The sequence below is a fragment of the Lissotriton helveticus genome, chromosome 9 (genome assembly GCF_964261635.1).
Source record: "Lissotriton helveticus chromosome 9, aLisHel1.1, whole genome shotgun sequence".
Taxonomy (NCBI): Eukaryota; Metazoa; Chordata; class Amphibia; order Caudata; family Salamandridae; genus Lissotriton; species Lissotriton helveticus.
In genome coordinates this window covers 486,359,575-486,377,829 of record NC_136070.1, presented here as the reverse complement: position 1 = coordinate 486,377,829, position 18,255 = coordinate 486,359,575, and the positions used below count along the sequence as shown (strand labels likewise).

General features: G+C 43.2%; 1 protein-coding gene across 1 annotated transcript in view; it reads left to right on the top strand.

Moving 5' to 3' along the window:
- The window catches only part of SYNE2 (spectrin repeat containing nuclear envelope protein 2), a 1,843,566-nt gene that overhangs the window by 248,211 nt on the left and 1,577,100 nt on the right, over window positions 1-18,255 (top strand). The window contains exons 9-11 of the mRNA XM_078660317.1: window positions 5,063-5,163; window positions 6,511-6,612; window positions 10,272-10,412. Of these exons, the coding sequence (XP_078516443.1) occupies window positions 5,063-5,163; window positions 6,511-6,612; window positions 10,272-10,412 (344 nt within the window). The remainder of the gene's footprint in view (window positions 1-5,062; window positions 5,164-6,510; window positions 6,613-10,271; window positions 10,413-18,255) is intronic.

Below are 18,255 nucleotides of genomic sequence, written 5' to 3'. Positions count from 1 at the left end.
CATGGTCTACACCACACACATTTACCAAACATTACTGTGTGGATGTGCATTCAAAACAGCAAGCAGCTGTAGGACAGGCTGTTCTCAAGACACTTTTTCAAGCTTCTGCAGCTGGCACGGGCAACCGCCGTTAATGGAGGGACTGCTATGTATTCTATGCATCAGATATGAATTTAGCAGCCCACATGCCTCGAACTGAATATGCTACTTACCAGTATGCATCTGTTCTTGGCATGTAGGGCTGCTAACATTCATATCGCCCGCCCTCCTCCCCGGTGCCCGTAGTGGCTGCAGATACTCTCTCTATATTCATCATTAGCATGGACATCCTTTACACTGTTTCACTCCATCTCTGCCACAATGGCTAAAAACAATCTGGGGATGGAGTCGATGCCCATGCGCACTGTAGTCCAGGGGAGGAGCCACCTATCTCGTGATACTTCGAAGACTCTTCCAGGACAACAATGTGCAATCATCCGGACCCAACACTAGGCGGCGATCTATGCATCAGATATGAATGTTAGCAGCCCTACATGCCAAGAACAGATGCATACTGGTAAGTAGCATATTCATTCCTCCTTAGGGTCCAATCAGGGAACAATTAATCAAGGGCTGCCTGTTCCTTAAGGGAAGGGGCGTTAACATTGCTAACTGCAGGTGACACACTTTTAATCCTGTATATCTCTTTTGCTTTTTTCAATACCATTATAGCCAAATAGACATACACTGGTGAAGTGTTGTCTGTCATGTTCACAGCATGAAATATCATATCTGTGAAATTTAGTAACCAGAAGTCCAACCAACTGTTGCGTAGCGATGGGCATCGTCATGACCATCTCCTCACAACACAGAGGAGCTTGTAATAGCATTAAAAGTAAAAGCATAAAAACAAAAAATATGCATAAAAGAAAAAAAAAACATGCCAAGCCATCAGGTATACTTGCTGTATACCAAACGCAGAAAGCATAGACAAATCACAAAAGTACATGCAAAAATGCCAAGCCATCAGGTATACTTGCTGTATACCAAGCACAGAAAGCATAGACAAATCACAAAAGTACATGCAAATGAGCGGTGACACACAACACTGTGTTATGCACTTTATGCACAGTGAACCTGAAGCCCAAAACCCAATAATATTCTGGCCTGCTTAATTTGTCAGGCTTAAAATCAATATTCAATTTCCTTACGTACCCTCACCCCCCTTTGACAGCAGGTCACCTTAGTGGTGCTCGGCTGTCAAATACAACTTACTGTGTCGCTTCGGACACACAGGACCAGCAGGAACAAGTCATAAAAGGACAAAATGCACAAACATGAAAAACACACGACCATTTCTTTTCAAAGGTGTTATGCAATAAACACATCTTGTTTCAACATATTGCTGACAGCCCCCTCTTTTTGCAATTTGCACGTTGATTAGGCTCCCACAGGTACATATGGAACACTCATTCCACCACCTCGTGGAATGGATCATTACTGATGCGTTTGCTATTGACCTCTGCTTTTCCACTACTTCCCTACACCTACTGTAACATTCTCGGTCCGTTCTAATCTTCTATTACCCTGATTTCCTACCTATAGTCATTCAGGGCGCATATTTCACCTTTTTCCTCTCCCAACTATGACGTTTTTGTCAAACCAACTCACGTGTCTTGTCAGCCTTAAAACCACCCAGAACAATCCATGAATGATCTGTGGGCAGAAGCAAAAAAAAAAAAAATACACAACACAAAAGAGAGACACTTCATATAACACACAAAATATCCACTGTAACCATCTTGTCAACTTTGCAATGACTAAAACATGTAAGCATGTTAAGCCACCTTAATTTTGACTGTCCAAAAGTAAAACTGTTTAGCGCCACAATTTTTCCTGTGAAAAAATAAATCTGAATTTGCTAATCGTTTTTACCTAGGCATGTAGCTCACAAAATCCTAAGAAAGAGCGTCATCTTATTTTCTGTCTAAAAGTAATGCAACATTTTATTTTCTGTTAAATGAAGGCAACTACGTGGACATTATTTTTCAAGAGCAGAAGCAGTGTGCAATATACTTGTCTAACAATCCAGAAGTCAGCTATTTGTATTTATACCTAAATGTATGCATTTACTTAAGCCTAAAGCACTTTAAAGCTACTGTAAATGGCAAAAATGCTTTTTAAATAGTCTATTTTACCCAATTTCGACTTTGATATTTGGGGCACTTAAAAATAAATATCCTATAGATTTTTTACATATTAATCATTCTCAGAATGTTCTCTACAAATTGCAGAGATCGGACATTAGACATATCAGAGGTAAATCCTTAGAAAAATGAATTTTTCACGCCTGCGCCAAGTGATATTTCATATGCAAATATCCTCATTATGTGATATAACACAACTTAAATAAAATTTTAATGCTAGGAGGTCACAGTATGAGTATTACGATTCATAAATATTAAAAAAACAAACTTAAAAGCACTTATTTTTTTAAATAATTTGTCATAATTAATTTTTCTCTTTTTTTTTTAATAAAACCAATCATTTTGATAATTCCACATAGGAAAAGTAAGCTGCATCCCTTGCCTATCATAATTAGATGCATTCATTCATAAGCTTAAGCACATAAGCCTAACTTGAAACATGACACATTTTTGCGCCACTTTTTAAAAAAATGTTTTAAAGGACAGTCATTTCTTAGCATCAGAACCAAGAATGTGCTTATAACAGTGCATAATTGCTTACTCTATAAATTAAATAGCAACATATAGCTATGTTAGCATATCATATGGTTCATTTCTGGATTTTTATTTAATTTCTATTTAATATTAATTAAATGACATTTTGCATAACAGACTGAAAACAACAAGAAAAAACACAAACACACATTGAGCTCATTTCAGACATATACAGAAAGGGGTCAAACACTCAGGACACACAATACAGCGCGTTTAATAGCCATTATTTCATAAATAGCGCAATCGCTATTTACTTACAGAAGTTGCACTAATGGGAAAACCACAAACCACATAGACGTTTAAACACACATTTAACCCACAGATCAACACTTAGAACAGAAACAAAGGACAGCCCACACACTGTACTTAAACCAAACCATTTGTAAATACTAGTTGTAAGTCATATTTACAAGAAGCGCTTCTCAATAGTATTCCAAAAGACTGCAAAAACAGCCCAACAGACTGTTTTATTTCCAAGAAGCCAGAATACACTCAATTCACTAGCTTTGTCTGGCAGAACACCCAAAAAAAAATCGCTCTGCATATCTTCATTCATAAAATTGCGCAGAAAAAAGGATCCTTGTATGTTTGTTTGTCATATTTGAATTCCCTGGGGATACAGAATCACCAAGAAAGAAATATGTTTTTATACCTAAACCTATTTAGATATTCCCTCAAGGGAGCCGGCTAATTTAACTCATATCTCACTATTGTACCTCCAAAAAGCAACACATTCTTCGATGTGTACTTGCAACAGGTATGCCAAAAATATTGCAGAATATGCAATATTATACCAAAAGTAATGCTTAAAGTACTCTTCGTACGTGCACCGTTCAACAAAATCAGATAGAGAAAAATCTCCTCATTACCCGCCTACACAAATTGCAATTTGCATATCAAATCCATACATATCCAAAGTTGGCCAACACAAATTCCAAAATTCCAAAGCCACAGTAAGCGTTACTAAACTACCTTACCAATCCAAGGCAAAAAACAACAGTAAGAGCCGCAGAACAACTCTTACCAAACAAATGGTTGTCCAAATTTTAACTGCCAAGTTCTAAATGACCTAACGGCCGTTTTTGTTTTTAGAATACTCACACCAAAAAGGTTCTCAGTCAGGAGTGACATCATGTGGAGGAACAAAATCAGGAAAATCAGAAATATACTGGGCTGCAGAGACAGAGAATCCCCAGAATCTCTGTGCACAGAGTACCTCCTTAGTAGAGTCCTGTCCTGTCCTCCTCAGTAGATTTCTGTCTCCTGACAAGATCACTCCCTCAGATAGCCACTTCTCTGATGAGGTCCACGTTGGAGCGCCAACTGAAGTAATCAAAAATCCTTCTCAGGGGTCTCACTGATACTTGGTCCTTTTAAACTAACTTAGAAGAAAATGGCACAAAAGCTGAAATATAAAAGTACATTTTTATTAACCTCAAATGAGTGAGACTACGTCACACAGAAGCCTTAGCAACTGAATGAGGCAGTCTGTTAGAATGGTCTTACTTCACGTCTTATATACTCTTTATCCTGCCCCAGGCATGTAAGGGAGTTGTACCAATTACATTCCTAAACAAATGGAAAATCTGCTGGAGGGTCAGCAGGTGAGTAGCCTTTGGGGTTTTAGCAGGATATGGGCAAAACATTATAATTACATAGTTCACAGAGGTTAATCTGATTTAGATGGCACTGCAGGGCATAGCATGATTACATGTCAAACAAAGGTTAATCTGATAAGCACAGGTAACGGTGAGGACGATAAACATCTGGGAAACTCCATGTAGCATGGGCTGGTCAATTAGTGTCAGGCCAAAGCATGAACAGAGTGTCCGTGCAGGAATGCAACAGGTCAAAAGTTTGAGCTCCAGAGTGTTCATGATACAGGGAGAAAGTCAGTTACAAGGACACAGCCCACAATGGTGGAAAAAATGGCTGAGTGAGTGGCAAGACAATAAACACACTTTTCCACAGTATCAACAGTAGAATACTGCTGGACACCACTTGAATAGTACTGCTCTGTAAGTAGGAGAAAATAGGTAATCAAATTCAAATTCCTTCTGAACAGATGGCCTAAAATATTTCTTGCCCAGGGCACTGAAAATTCTTAAGATGACTCTGTCTTCATGAAAGGAATACATTAAAACCTATGAAAAGGCTGTCTGATATAAATGTTTTAGATATCCCATTTGGACTAAATAACAGTGAGTGATATGTGTTACACTCCATCGTGCAATCTTAAAATTACTGTGTGAATGAGTGATGTCACCAGTTGAACCACCATGTTCCTACGCAAGCAGTTATTCATAATTGCTTTGACTCTCTTGATGTGATTCCTTATACAGATGTCGATGTGGAAAATCCAGATGAAAAATCAATCATGACGTATGTGGCACAGTTCTTGCAGTATTCCAAAGATGTACCCACACCCGAAAAAAACGTACAGGTATTTAGTTGTTACTAACATTTATTCCTTTAGTAAGTAAGCTTTGGCAACTATAGTTCTATAGTTATACTTACCTGCCAACAATTTCTATGTTTTATGGTCTCTAAGAAAAAAGTGAGGAGAGTTTTTCCCCACTAAAGAACCTTTGGCACTATCAAGAGCAATACCTTCTATTTTTTTACTTTTTATTAGTCGCTGTTTTTACGGCTGATCAAGACCTCAAAACTTGAACGGGCAAATACGCTTTTTGCCATGAAAACACTTTGGAAAACATATGTGAATTGTACTAGGAAATTGCATTAAAAATAGAAAGCGAAATGTTTTTGTTTTAATATGGGATTTTGTCACTCTGATGTTAGGATGAAATTTCCCTTGAATTCCTCTAAGTTTTCTTTTTCAAGCTAATTTGATTTTCTCATGCAATTCAGTATAGGACAATTTCCTTCCCACTTGATATTTATTAAAAAAGTTAACATTGTGTTTTTATCAGGATGTTTAGGGCCTCATTTAACAAGTTGTCCTTTACTGGGTGAAAATCTACTTGCGATGCTCTACCTTGTAATGTTTGGGTCGCATTCAATCAGTGAACCCAGAGCTGTTCAAAACTGGTATTCATAACATAAGGCAAGCAAGTGATTCATTAACCCGTTCTTTTGTGTATAGCATTTGGAGGTCTGGTACGTAGAGTTGCCTTTAAGTAGCCGATTTAGATAATCCAACAAGCAGAGGACAAATGGCATAGTACTAGGTGGCGGGGTTGTACGATACAGTGCTACATATTGTGAGGGTTTCCCAATGAGAAAGATGCTATATGCACCATATATTTGAATGACCATGAAGCACCTACCTATCTATTCCTGTGTGATGTGGTGGGCGGGGATGTACCTTGATCATTATAGCCTAATTGTAGAAAATGCTCTCTAATATTTGCAGTGAACCCTGCGTTAGGCGACAGCTACCTCCACATTTTAACTTTAGCCTTTTGAAAGATTGTTAGAAACGAGAATCCAATCTTTGAAGCATAAAATATTAAATGTATTGCCAGCAACTTTTTTTTTTAAATGCCTGCATGTTATTATAAAAGGAAAAAAATATTTCTATGTCATTGAGAATGTGCTCCTACAGCAAGCAGGCAGATGCTCAGAATTTTGTGCAGCTTGTTTGACCACCGCCTACAATGGCACTACTCAGATCGATTCACCTATGTAGACAACTCTCCATCAGTCTTTCTGGTAGCCTCCAATGGCTACAAAACTGAATAAGCAACACGTGATTTGGGAGTAAAAAGATGTGCTTAATTGTGCTTCAAAACACTCAAAACTAATGTATGATGCTCTTCCTTTTTAGGACGACCTGATGAAGACCATCAAGTGGTTGACTTTGGAAGAGGCTACATTGAAAGAATTGTTCATTGTTACAGAACATAAAAGCTATTACAAGCGATATCAAGTAAGCTAGGTTAATTTTTGGAAAATATTATGAACATTATTAATATAGTCGTGATTGTTTCTATCCTGTTTTATATTAGATGAGGATGACCCTAGCCGACACAAATGTTTGAACTTCCATCAAAGGATGAACACAAAGATGCTTATACAAAGAAAATTGGGACACTATACTAATAACACTGGCTGCAAAAACTGCTTGCAATTTGTGGCCAATATTTTTGCGACCAATGTAGAATTTTGCGAACCGACCTATATGCCAATATGTAGGTTCCCAAAATTCCAAATCAGAGTGGGCCACAAGCTAACCTACATCATTAATATTCATGAGCAAGGTCACTAATTGTGACTCATTCCGATTAGTGGCTATAACAGGGATGGTGGTCAACCTGAATCAGCAGACCACCATGTCTGTTATTGCAGCTCATTTTCCATAAGGAACGGGGATGCTTTTTAAAAAAGGTTTCTTTATTGAAAAGCAAGTTGTTCACTGGCCCGCTGCCTACTCCCATTGAAAACTTTTCCCAACATTCACAAACAGGAAGAGAGATACAAGAGGAATCCCTTCTCTTTTGCACATGAGTTACCCCCGCAAACTTGGGAGTTGGTAACTTTCAATGTTTACGACCTGAAGTCCTATTATCTTTTAGCTGAGTTAATTGAGATAACTGTGAAGTTAAAGAGAACCAGTCATCATTTCGATAACAGTGCAATCAACTGATTAAAATGTGATTAAACAATCCCGTTTTAGTGATAATTGTTCAATGTTATGCTAAAAGAACCTACATTGGTTATGATGAGACTGTGAACACATACCTACTTATAGTGAAGAAAGAATGCGGGTGACCCAACAAAATGACATGTAGCAGACCTTTGCACAGAAGCGCTCTCTCCCGCGAACTGTAGGTCAAACACCACCAGCCTGTAGGCTCATAAAGCCCGATTCCACGCAGTGCGTTTATAGTTAACATCAATATCAATTGATCAATTAATTTCTGACTATCCCTTTTCTGGATGTCCTCACTGACCCCCAACCAGTCTAGTGTTGTAAGCTTAATATATGAATTGTAATATATCTAATGTATTATCATAGTATTGCCTCATTTCTCACCATTCACCCATAACAGCTTTCATTGCATTCACCTGCTGGCTATGTCATTTTATATTATCATGTGAATGTGTAAAGGCTTTTTCATTGGACGAATAGAATCAGGAACCTAACTTATCACTGCTTAATTTAACTTTGCCTGTGAAAGGTCCAGATTTCTTAGGAGCACAATAATTACTGCAGGAAAAATGAAATATTCTCTACAATGATAGTTCTTCACTCTGACCCATATTCCACTGTGCTGCATGAACTGAAGGAATGGATCATATCTTGTGGCCCAATATATAAGTCAAGAGTAAAGTGTCAATGATGGTCAATGACAGTGTCACTGACCACACTGCAGGTTACTCAACTTTTCTGAATAGTCTGTCAGTCGTAGTTCGGGAAATGTTTTACTCTTTTTTTGTAGTAGAGGTGCATCAGAGTCATTTCTAGCCCATAGTGACATCACATAACTGTATTTCAGAGTTGGTTCATTCTGACAGTAATCCTTCCATAGTGCATTCAGTTTGTCTTCCAAGTGGCCACTATTTTATAGGACTCTGAGTGTGGGAGATTGTGTATTGCTTAAGCCACTTGCACATCTTCACAGGATATCTTTCCCGTGGATCAATGCACAAAGTTTGAAAGAAAGGTATGGTGTCTGCAAACTCAAACATGTGTCCGGGCATAAAATCACGAGTCTTGTAAAAGGAGATGTGAGGATGACTTCTAACTGCAGCAATCTGATATGGGGGATAAATGACCCCGCTGCTGTGTATTATAAGGATATTGCAAGTCAATGAAGAGATCCATGAACCTACAGAGGAAAGAGGCAGAAGGCTGAGTTTATGTATAAGGTCACGGAACTCTTAAGTGACTTGCAATAAATATCCTTCTGATATACAACAGAGTGTATTGTATTCCTTATAATAAAGGGTCACACCATCATCCATCCCGCAAACCACTTATTTCCTTGGTGCCTTGGTGTTTAATTGTTTAATTGCAGACAAGAAGAATAACGCTAGTTCCTGTTTTCCTTGTTTAAGGTGTAGCTAGAATTGTGCTCAGTGACCTGCCTTTCACCCTGATACAGTTAAGTAACTACATAATTTCATTATTACAGGTGACTAGAGGTGTCACAAGTTGACTGTAATAAGGAACTTAGAGGCAGGCTGTTATATAGGGATCATAGACACCCATCTATTCTAAAAATATAAAACATGGTTTTAGTGGTGCTACACAGACCCCTAAAGAACCTCTACAGAAGGCTTGAGAGCAAACTTGTCTTTTTCACGTGTGTGGAAGTATTCTCATCTGTGTAAAAACCATAGCGGAACTTGATAAGTTTCAAGTAAAGTTACTGTAGCAGTATCACTTTTCACATACATTCCACAATCCCTTTATTCATTAGTCTTCTTTAACAATTGGGGAATGTAATAGTTTCTCCTTCTATATATCACAGTAAAGTTGTCAAATGCTACTAGCTTTCCTCTTGTGTTTATTGTAGAAGAACATAAACACTAGTACTGAGTTCTAATTTGTTAATAATGCAATATGGCGCAACCAGAGTTGCTGCCCAAATTAAACTGATCTAAGTGATCAAAATTATCCATGCATACTCTCCATGCTGGCCATCACAGATGATGTATTTATCAAAGAATGAGCTGGTCAGGTGGGAAATAGAAGGCTAACGAAGCTTGTGAGGTTTAAAAAAAAAAGAAAAGCAACTTCAGTGGCATTTTGCAACAGCAGAAAACCTTCTCCTATATAATCCCTCACACCAGCGCACCCCTGACATTTCCCCTGCCCAACCTCTATTCACATTTTCCTTGCAAAATGTTAAGGGCAAAGTTCCTTTGTGTGAGTCTCTACCCTGCACATAATCCCAAGAGACCAACCAATCTACCCATGAAGAAGACTCCACCCGATACTCTGCACTATCCCACTATACAACTAATCTGTATTTCCAGTCACAGGATGTCCCACCCTATATAAATAGGACATCCTTGGGCTAGGAAACAGGCTGGTGCGAGGGCCACGGATTGAGAAGCTTCTGTCAAAGTCAAAATACTTTGACTACCTTTGACAAAATGAAGCTTCTGACGGCCATATTTCAGAGGCAAGAGCGTTCCCTTCATCTGCCCCTTTGCATTAAATCAGTTATGCAATAGTAACAATGTAATCTGAGGGGCTGCTCTGCTCTCTCAAATATAGCCGGTATCTGCTGTCTGAGGCCTGAACTTTTAATTTCACTTTCACTTGATTTATAAATGTGCTTTCTGAGCCAGGAACGAGGCAAATGTGTGTAGGAAAACAGAGAGATATGCACCAACGGCTAGAGCTTGCAAGTTGTGCCCCCTGAGGGATAACACTGCTGTCTAAACTAAACATGTGTAAGCTATATACAATGTGTAAGCTAACTTTGCTTTCTAAAGACACAGGCTCCACTTCTGTGCCACCTGTGTGAGCAGTCTCTGCTGTGTGAGACCTGTTACACCAAGGCTTGAGAACTCTGAGGTTTATTGCTCTTTGGCATCTAGGTTATGTTAACGTGATATTCTTTGCACTTCTAGGAAATCCTACTGTTCATGAGAAGGTTTAATGAGCAAAAAAGAGACTTCATTCCAGTGTTATCATCATTGACTGGTAGTCCTGAGAAGCTGACCACAGCTCATCTCCTTATCAAAGAAAAAATGGAACGTCTGACCTTGCAGGTTAGAGAACGTTGCATATTTAGAATGTTTTTGTCAATGATCCTTTTGTGCATGTTCATAATTACAACTTAGATCTTTTCACTCAACAAAGAATGTTCTGTTGGTAAAAAACCTTTTCTGCATATAATTTGCTTCTCAATGGCAGACTTTCCTCCACTTTAGACATGTATGTGGTCCCACCTGTTCCTGTGCCCAAACATAGGCACAGTGGCTACTGTCTCAACTGTCTATTTGCATAATTCAACCACTAGGTACATCTGATATTTAGCTGCCACCAGCAAGGATGTACCTAATCTCGCTGTATGAAAAGCAGCCCCAAGCAAACCTGGACCCAGTACACGTAGATAGCATCTCTCTCCCTGCACGAATGCCTACAACCAACAAGCAAGTTCCTGATATTCCTGTTCTTCCACAAATGTATAAGTACTCTCAGCTTATTCTATCAGAAACCGAACCTCTGTTGTCTTGTCCACAAATATACATGATCTCCCATGTACAACGATATCAGAAAATGGTTACTACCTTGGGAGAGGGTACACCTTTCAACTTAATAAAAGCACTCATTAGATTACAAGACAGTTCTACATTGTGCTTAATCCTTTGATGCACTGGCACAAGCCGCAAACAGTTCACAGGAGAATGTTAATTAAGTTCAAGCAGTATCAAACCACCTTAAGTTGAAAAAGCGCAACACAATCAAATTCTGAAACCAATTAAGAAGAAAAAAGATATGTTTAGTGAGCAAAAGGACAAAAGATTAAAATGGGATAAAGTGATCTGTAACTATGGATCTTAGAGTTTTAATCACTTGACTGCTAAGCTTTTTTCCCTAGAATGATAAATTTTTTCTTGATATTCGGAGCACTTTGTGTTTGAGCCTTTATAACTTTTTTTTCCACACAAGGTATCCAAGCCAGGTTTGTGTCCTTTTTTTCCCACATCTTGGGGATTATAAACATACCCATGGAGGAACCCAAAGTAATAGCCCAATGTAGCAAACTTGTGGGTAAAATACCAGTACAGCTGTTAGACCCTTCTGGTCACAAACCTTCTGGTTGTCCAAATACACATGCTTCCCAGAGGAAACAATTTCAGTTTATCATGATTTTCCAATGTGCACAGACAATGCAGCAATTCATATAGTAAAATCTATTACATGAAAAATGGGTATGAGGAAACTTAAGTACTTATGAAATGTGCACAAGATATTCTGAGTTTAGGAATATCGGTCACTTGTACACCTCTGAATTTGGGGTTATAGATGCTCTTATATTATTCAGATAGATAAACATGTTCCTCATATTTCTGTGAAAGAAGGTTCTGGGAGCTGCGGGGAGCCACAAAATTACTACCACTCAGTTTTACCACCCTTCTTCCACTAAAAACTGTAGCCTGGGCTTGACTTAGCATCTGTGGCTCAAAAGGCCCCAAGACACAAAGTGAAAACTTCAACTTTTCTGAGAGGAAAAATTCCCAGGTTGGCGATGTAGCTAGCTGCAGAATTTATACCTGGGCTCGACCACCACTCTGGGAAACCTGCTAAACCCAGATATGTCTGAAATCTAGATGCCCAGTGGAATCTCGGGTGGTGTGACTTGCATGGATCTCACACCCTTCTGCTTTGCTACAAATGGTAGCCTACTTGTGAAGTTTGTACCAGCACCCGTTACAGTAGCAAATAAAACCAGAAGCCATGTGAAGGTGGTCTTCTTTTGCATGGTTCCTGTTTCAATCCATTCCTTTAGTTGAAGTGGGATACCATTTTATAGGGGAGAAGTGTGTGCACACTGTGCAGTCAGAATTTTGTATATTCTTGCAACTTCTGGAATGTTTCATCTAAATAAATGTGAAGAAAACGCTTGTTTGTAACCAAAATCTGAAGTGTTCAGGGCACTATGTGTAAGAAAAGGTAGTGGAATTCACTCAAGTCACATGGCCCTGCACTCCTCAAGGTGTCTAGTTTTTAGAAATGTCTGAGTTTAGTATGTTTTCCTTAGGGACAATATGCTCACTGACAGTGAAGGTTAGAAAACCTAACTAACATTGCACACCCATCCCCTACTCAAGAACACACACATACTGGTTCGATTTGGCACTAGGGCAAGTGGAAAGTTCAAATTGCAAATGATATTAACAAATCAATACACACTAATCACTGTTATTAAGATAATTTGGATATCTGAATTCTGCACCTATTACTTGAACAGCACAAATACGCAGGACAACAGCAAACATGCAATACTTTTTTATTTATTTTTTATTTTTTTAAAAACCTTTATTGATGAACAATAAATTGTACACAGCCAGTGGCCTACAACCTGTCTCGCGCAGGCCGGCAGCATTACATATGCACGGTGACACAGAAGCGAATGGGGTCATGAAGACAGAAATGACGAAGCAAGGCAGAGTATATTCACAGCAAATCCCCATCCACCCGTCAGGCCGGCCTCCATGGGAGGAGCAGTCAAACCATGTCTCAGTGGGAATACAAGTTGATACACTGGAAATGCACAAAAATCAGCAATATGGTATGAGGTTTCATTTTGCAGATAAAGCATTCAAACTAACAACAAAAAGAACAGTCCCAACTGTGATGCTCTAATCAGTGCGAAAGGTGTACGTGTATCGAGGTGTAGTGCCGCCGGCAAGGCGGAGCAAGGTGGGGGGGGGGGGGGAGCAAGCCATGCCTTGTACAGGATATATAGGTCTTGACCTAGGTGACTTCGCCCGCGTCGCGGGTAGTGCGGTATGGCAGCAGCTGTAAGAGGGGTTAACTACCGCAAGGCAGCGTTGTGGGGAATGGGGGGCGCAGGGAGAGGCTGGGTGTTACTTCTGAAGTAGTGACCTGCACGTGGGTGTTTAGCTCCTAAATGTCATTCCACCCCATGTGAGAAGCGCAGCTACTTGCGTGGATAAGGACAATGCTTTGTAGGGCAAAGAAGGGAGGAGGAGAATAGAGGGGCCAAGGTAGCGGGGGGGGGAAGGGCTGGTCTTGGGATAGGGGTACTCCTAGTCAACAGGGTCGCCACCGGTCACTCGGGGTTCGTCCGCCTCTGGAAGTGAAAGGAGATACGAGGTCAGAGGGGCCCAAAGGTCTTTAGGGCGCGACTTCGGGGGGAGCAGTTCAGCATATGTGTGCAGGTGTTCCTGCCATGTTGTCATCGTGGAAAGCCATATCTTAAATTTGGGTGCTCGGCCCCTGCCCCAACGACATGCTACATGTCTTTTAGCAAGCAGAAAGCCCAGTGCCAGGAATTTACGGTGTTTCTTAACTAAAGGGGGTAGGAGACCTAGTAATGCGATCCTAGGGCATGGCGTGAGGTCCACTCCCGCCATGTCACCCAGTGCCTTAAATATATCTGTCCAGTACGAAGCCACGGCAGGACATAACCAGGACAGGTGGAAAAAATCCGCCCCTTCGGAGCCACAGCGCAGGCATCTATCGTTATCGCGTAACCCGAAGCGAAAGAGTTTAGCAGGGGTATGGTAGAGTCGGTGCAGAAATTTATAGTGCGCTAGTCTGAGTCGCGCGTTGCCTGTGACCGCGGATGTGTGCGAGCAGCTCTCTTCCCACAACTCATCCGACAGCGGTTCTCCGAGGTCTCTGTCCCAGTCTTCTCGCGCTCTGAGCGTCGGGGGGGATGGGGGGGCCCGGGAGCTGGTATAGAGCATAGAAACCACATGTTTCGGGGGTTCGGACTGCAGGAGAGCATGTAACGGGGCCACCGTGTCCGGCTCCGCGGGAAAGTCAGGCGTGGCCGTCCGGACATTCTGGCGTATGCGGGTGTACAGGAAGGAGTCCATAACCGAGGGTGCTGTGTCTCCAAAAAATTGGGACGAGGTTCGAAATTGGCCCTCGAGATACAGGTCTCCCCAGGTGTGCATCGCGTATTTCTTCAAAAGCTGACGTCTAATTTCTTTGCAGGCTACGCTCAGTCTGGGATCGTGCGCTAAGAGCATGTGCGGCGAGTAGAGAAATTCGACCTCCATCCGGGCCGCAATGCGGTTCCAGGCTCGTACAGTACACTCAACCGTGGTAGGGTCGCGTTCACCAGCGCGGGCGGGAGTGTAGAGGTACCCTGACGGTTTAGCTGGCCTCATATAGCCATCTTCCACCGCGAGGTGAGCCATGAAGGGAGGGGGGTGTAGCCAGTAGGTGGCGAAGTGCCCCTGGGCACAGTTGTAGTAGAGTTGGAAATTTGGGACATCAAACCCGCCCTGGTGGAATGGTAACATCAGTGTCCTGAGATTGAGCCGAGCCTGCTTACCACCCCAAATTAGGCGGGTCAGCTGGGAATTCAGCATTCGAAAGAAGCTGGCACCTGGGGAATACGGGATGTTGGTGAAGAGGTAAAGAAGCTTGGGGAGAATGACCATCTTTATAAGGGAGATGCGTCCCGCCATTGAAAGGGGGAGGTGAATCCACCTAGTAACGGTGTCAGTTATCTTGTCGATTGCAGTGCCATAATTGGCTCTGATAAGGGCATCTCGGTCCCTGGTCACAACGATGCCCAGGTATTTTATTTCGTCGGCCTCCCACATTAGGGGGTAATCCAACGGGAAGGGGACGGTTTTGTCAGTCAGAGGAAAGAGGGCCGATTTAGACCAATTGATCTGAATCCCTGATATGGCTCCAAACTTGGTTATCTCCCGCAGTAAAGGGTTAAGGTTCTCCCTCGGTCTGTCAATGTAGAGGGTCATGTCGTCAGCATACAAGGCAATCAGCAACTGCCGGTCCGGATAAATCAGGGACCGGTGATTATGGTGCTGCCGGAGTTTGGCCGCCAGTGGCTCAATGGCTATCGCGAAAAGGACCGGAGAGAGCGGGCAGCCTTGTCTGGTACCCCTGTGGATCTCAAATGGGGCTGAGCGAGAGCCATTCAACAACACAGAGGCCTGGGGTCTGGAATAAAGCAGCCTAACCCAACCCAGGAAGGAGAAAGGAATCCCCATCCGTTCCAGAAGGGCAAACAGGTAGTCCCACTCAAGGGAATCAAAAGCTTTCGTTGCGTCTAAGAAGACAGCTGCCGCCTCACACCTAGGGTTAATATCCTGTAGTACCGCTTGCAGAGTCCGTAAATTATGGGATGTCGCCCTATTGGGGACGAATCCAGCCTGGTCCGGTAGGACCAGGCGTTCCATCAGTAAATTCAGACGTGTCGCAAGCACTTTAGCCAGAATTTTCACGTCCGTATTGAGCAGCGACAGAGGTCTGTAGGAATCGCAGTGCTCTGGTGGCTTCCCAGGTTTCAATAAGGAAGCTATGAGGGCCTCCCGCATCGTGAATGGCAACTCGCACTCTTCCAGGGCGGAGTAGTAGACTCGCTTCAGAATAGGGGCAAGTACGTGAATGTACGACTTATAGAAGTCTATTGGAAGCCCGTCCGAACCCGGCGATTTGCCAGATTTCATAGACATGATGGCGTCCTTGATTTCGTCTAGCTCGAGCTCGTGATGGAGAAACTTTTGCTGGGAGGTGCCAAGCCACGCGACTGCCGTGTCTTCAAGATAAGACTGCAAGTCGAGGGTCGACTGCCGGTGTGAAGTGTACAGTGCCGAGTAATGCTGCGTGAGAATTCGCATTTGCTCCGTTAGCTCGCATTGAGGAGTCTGCTGTTCGTCCAGAAGGGACGAGACATAGTTTTTTTACTTAATAGGTTTGACCGCAGAGGCCAATGCCCTGCCGGGCCTGTCCCCTTCTCCATAGAGTCGGGCCGTGTATGGCTTACCTAGAAATTTGCATTCTTTTTCGGCCGCTTCGGCGTATTCGTTAAGTTTGTCCCTGAGCAGGGCCTTGGTCCCGGGGTCACGTGGGTCTCTAGTCATGTCGCGTTCGAGTAGCTGGAGTTCAGCTTCCAATTTACGCAAGTCCTCTCTTAGAGATTTCAGGACGCCCCCACCTTTCGCAATACACCAGCCCCTGATCGTGACTTTGAAGGCCTCCCACACGGTGGTGAAAGACGCAACAGATTCCGTGTTGCGTTCGAAGAAGTCGAGAATGTCCTGTTCTAATTCCATCTTGAACGCAGAGTCTGTAAGATGGGCAGGATTAAGGCGCCAACTCAGATAGGGGGAGACAGTGACTGGTATGCGCATGGTAAGGAGTACAGGCGAGTGGTCAGAGAAAGTTTTGGCCAGGTGAAGCGCATCCGCCAGCCAAGGAAGAAGGCCAGCCGAGAGGAACACATAATCTAGACGGGCCCATGTAGAGTGGATCGCCGAGTGGTGGGTACCCTGAGTGAGAGTGGGGTGGAGGTGCCTCCAGGCGTCTATATAGTGATGGTCCCGGACAAGTCCGGACAGTGTGCGTTGGGAATGGGTGTAGTGTAGAGCCTGGGGGTGGGACCTGTCGAGGTTAGGCGTCAAGGACGTGTTGAAGTCCCCTCCTAATATGACATGGTTAATACCTAGGGTTTGAATCCTGCCCCACAAGGTAAGGAGCGACGAGGTATCGTCTGTGTTAGGGCCGTAATAACATGCAAGAAGGATTGAATGGGAATAAAGCATCCCCCACACCATGCAGTATCGCCCACCCGAGTCCGATTCGGTGCCAGCAGGTATGAAGCGAATCCCCCGCCTAACCAGGATAGTAACCCCTCTGGCATAGTTAGAGTAGGAGGAGAAAACCCTACTGGAGGCCCACCTAGAAGCAAACATAGGGGAGCCGTCTGGCCGTAAATGCGTTTCCTGAAGCATGGCGATGGATACCCCGTGCCGATCTAGGTAACCTAAGATTTGCCGCTTCTTGCGCGGGTCGTTGAGCCCCCTAACATTCCATGTCATGAGGCAAAATTGCTGCATCGAGTTCGGTTGCCTCACGTCACCCATACTGCCAAGTATAATCGTGTACAGCTAAGTATGACACGAAGTCGGCCAATCACAGTGTAAAAGACAGTGAATAGACATTACCACTCTCCCGCCCCACCCGCCAGTCCACCCCCATTACACCCCCGAATGTGAGCATCATTAACAGTGTAAATCAAGAGCAACATCCCACCCACAACGGCCACCCCAACTTGCCGTGCAGTACTGTCCCTCCCACCCACCCAGAAACTTACCCAACCTATAACTAAGGCCGAACAGTCGGCTTCAGAAACCTCAGCCCGCAATAGGGGAGAGGAACCTTGGGGAATACCCATTGGGGGGTCCGAGCTAGGGGCTTCAGACCTGCCAACCACCTCCCTACTCTCACCCGCTTACCACCAGGTCTCCCTAGTTAGCTCAACGGGACGGAGGTGGTCTAGTGAGCACACAGAGTTCATTCAGTCCAGCCATAGATGTAATAAAGCATAGATCTCACCACAGTACTTTAGTGTCCAGTGCAGCGGGATCCTATCAAAGTGAAACAAGCGACTTGTGGGCCACCATGCACTGTCAGTCCTGCTGTGACAGCGGGGAGGGCGATCTAGAACGCCTGCAGGTGAATTCCCCTCTTTGTTGGGCCTTCTTGCAGTGTTTAAGGTAGTCCTCGGCCTGCTGCGGGTTCTGAAAGAAGTGGTGTTTACCCTGATGAAAGATTTTTAGTTTCGCCGGGTACAGCATGGCGTAAGAGATATCTTGGGACTGCAGTTTCTTTTTCACTCCCGCAAATTTGCGCCTGGCTTCCTGGACAGCCGGAGTGAAATCCGGGAAGAAGGAGAGCGTTGTGTTTTCATAAGGCACAGTTTTCATTTCCCTCGCCCGGCGCAGGACCGCATCCCGGTCTCTATAGTTGAGAAAGCGTGCTATTATGGGCCGGGGAGGGAGGCCCGGGGGAGGGGGGGCAGCCAGGGAGCGATGGGCACGCTCTACTATGAGATGAGGGGAGAAGGATTCCTTACCAAACAGGTCTGTGACGAGGTTT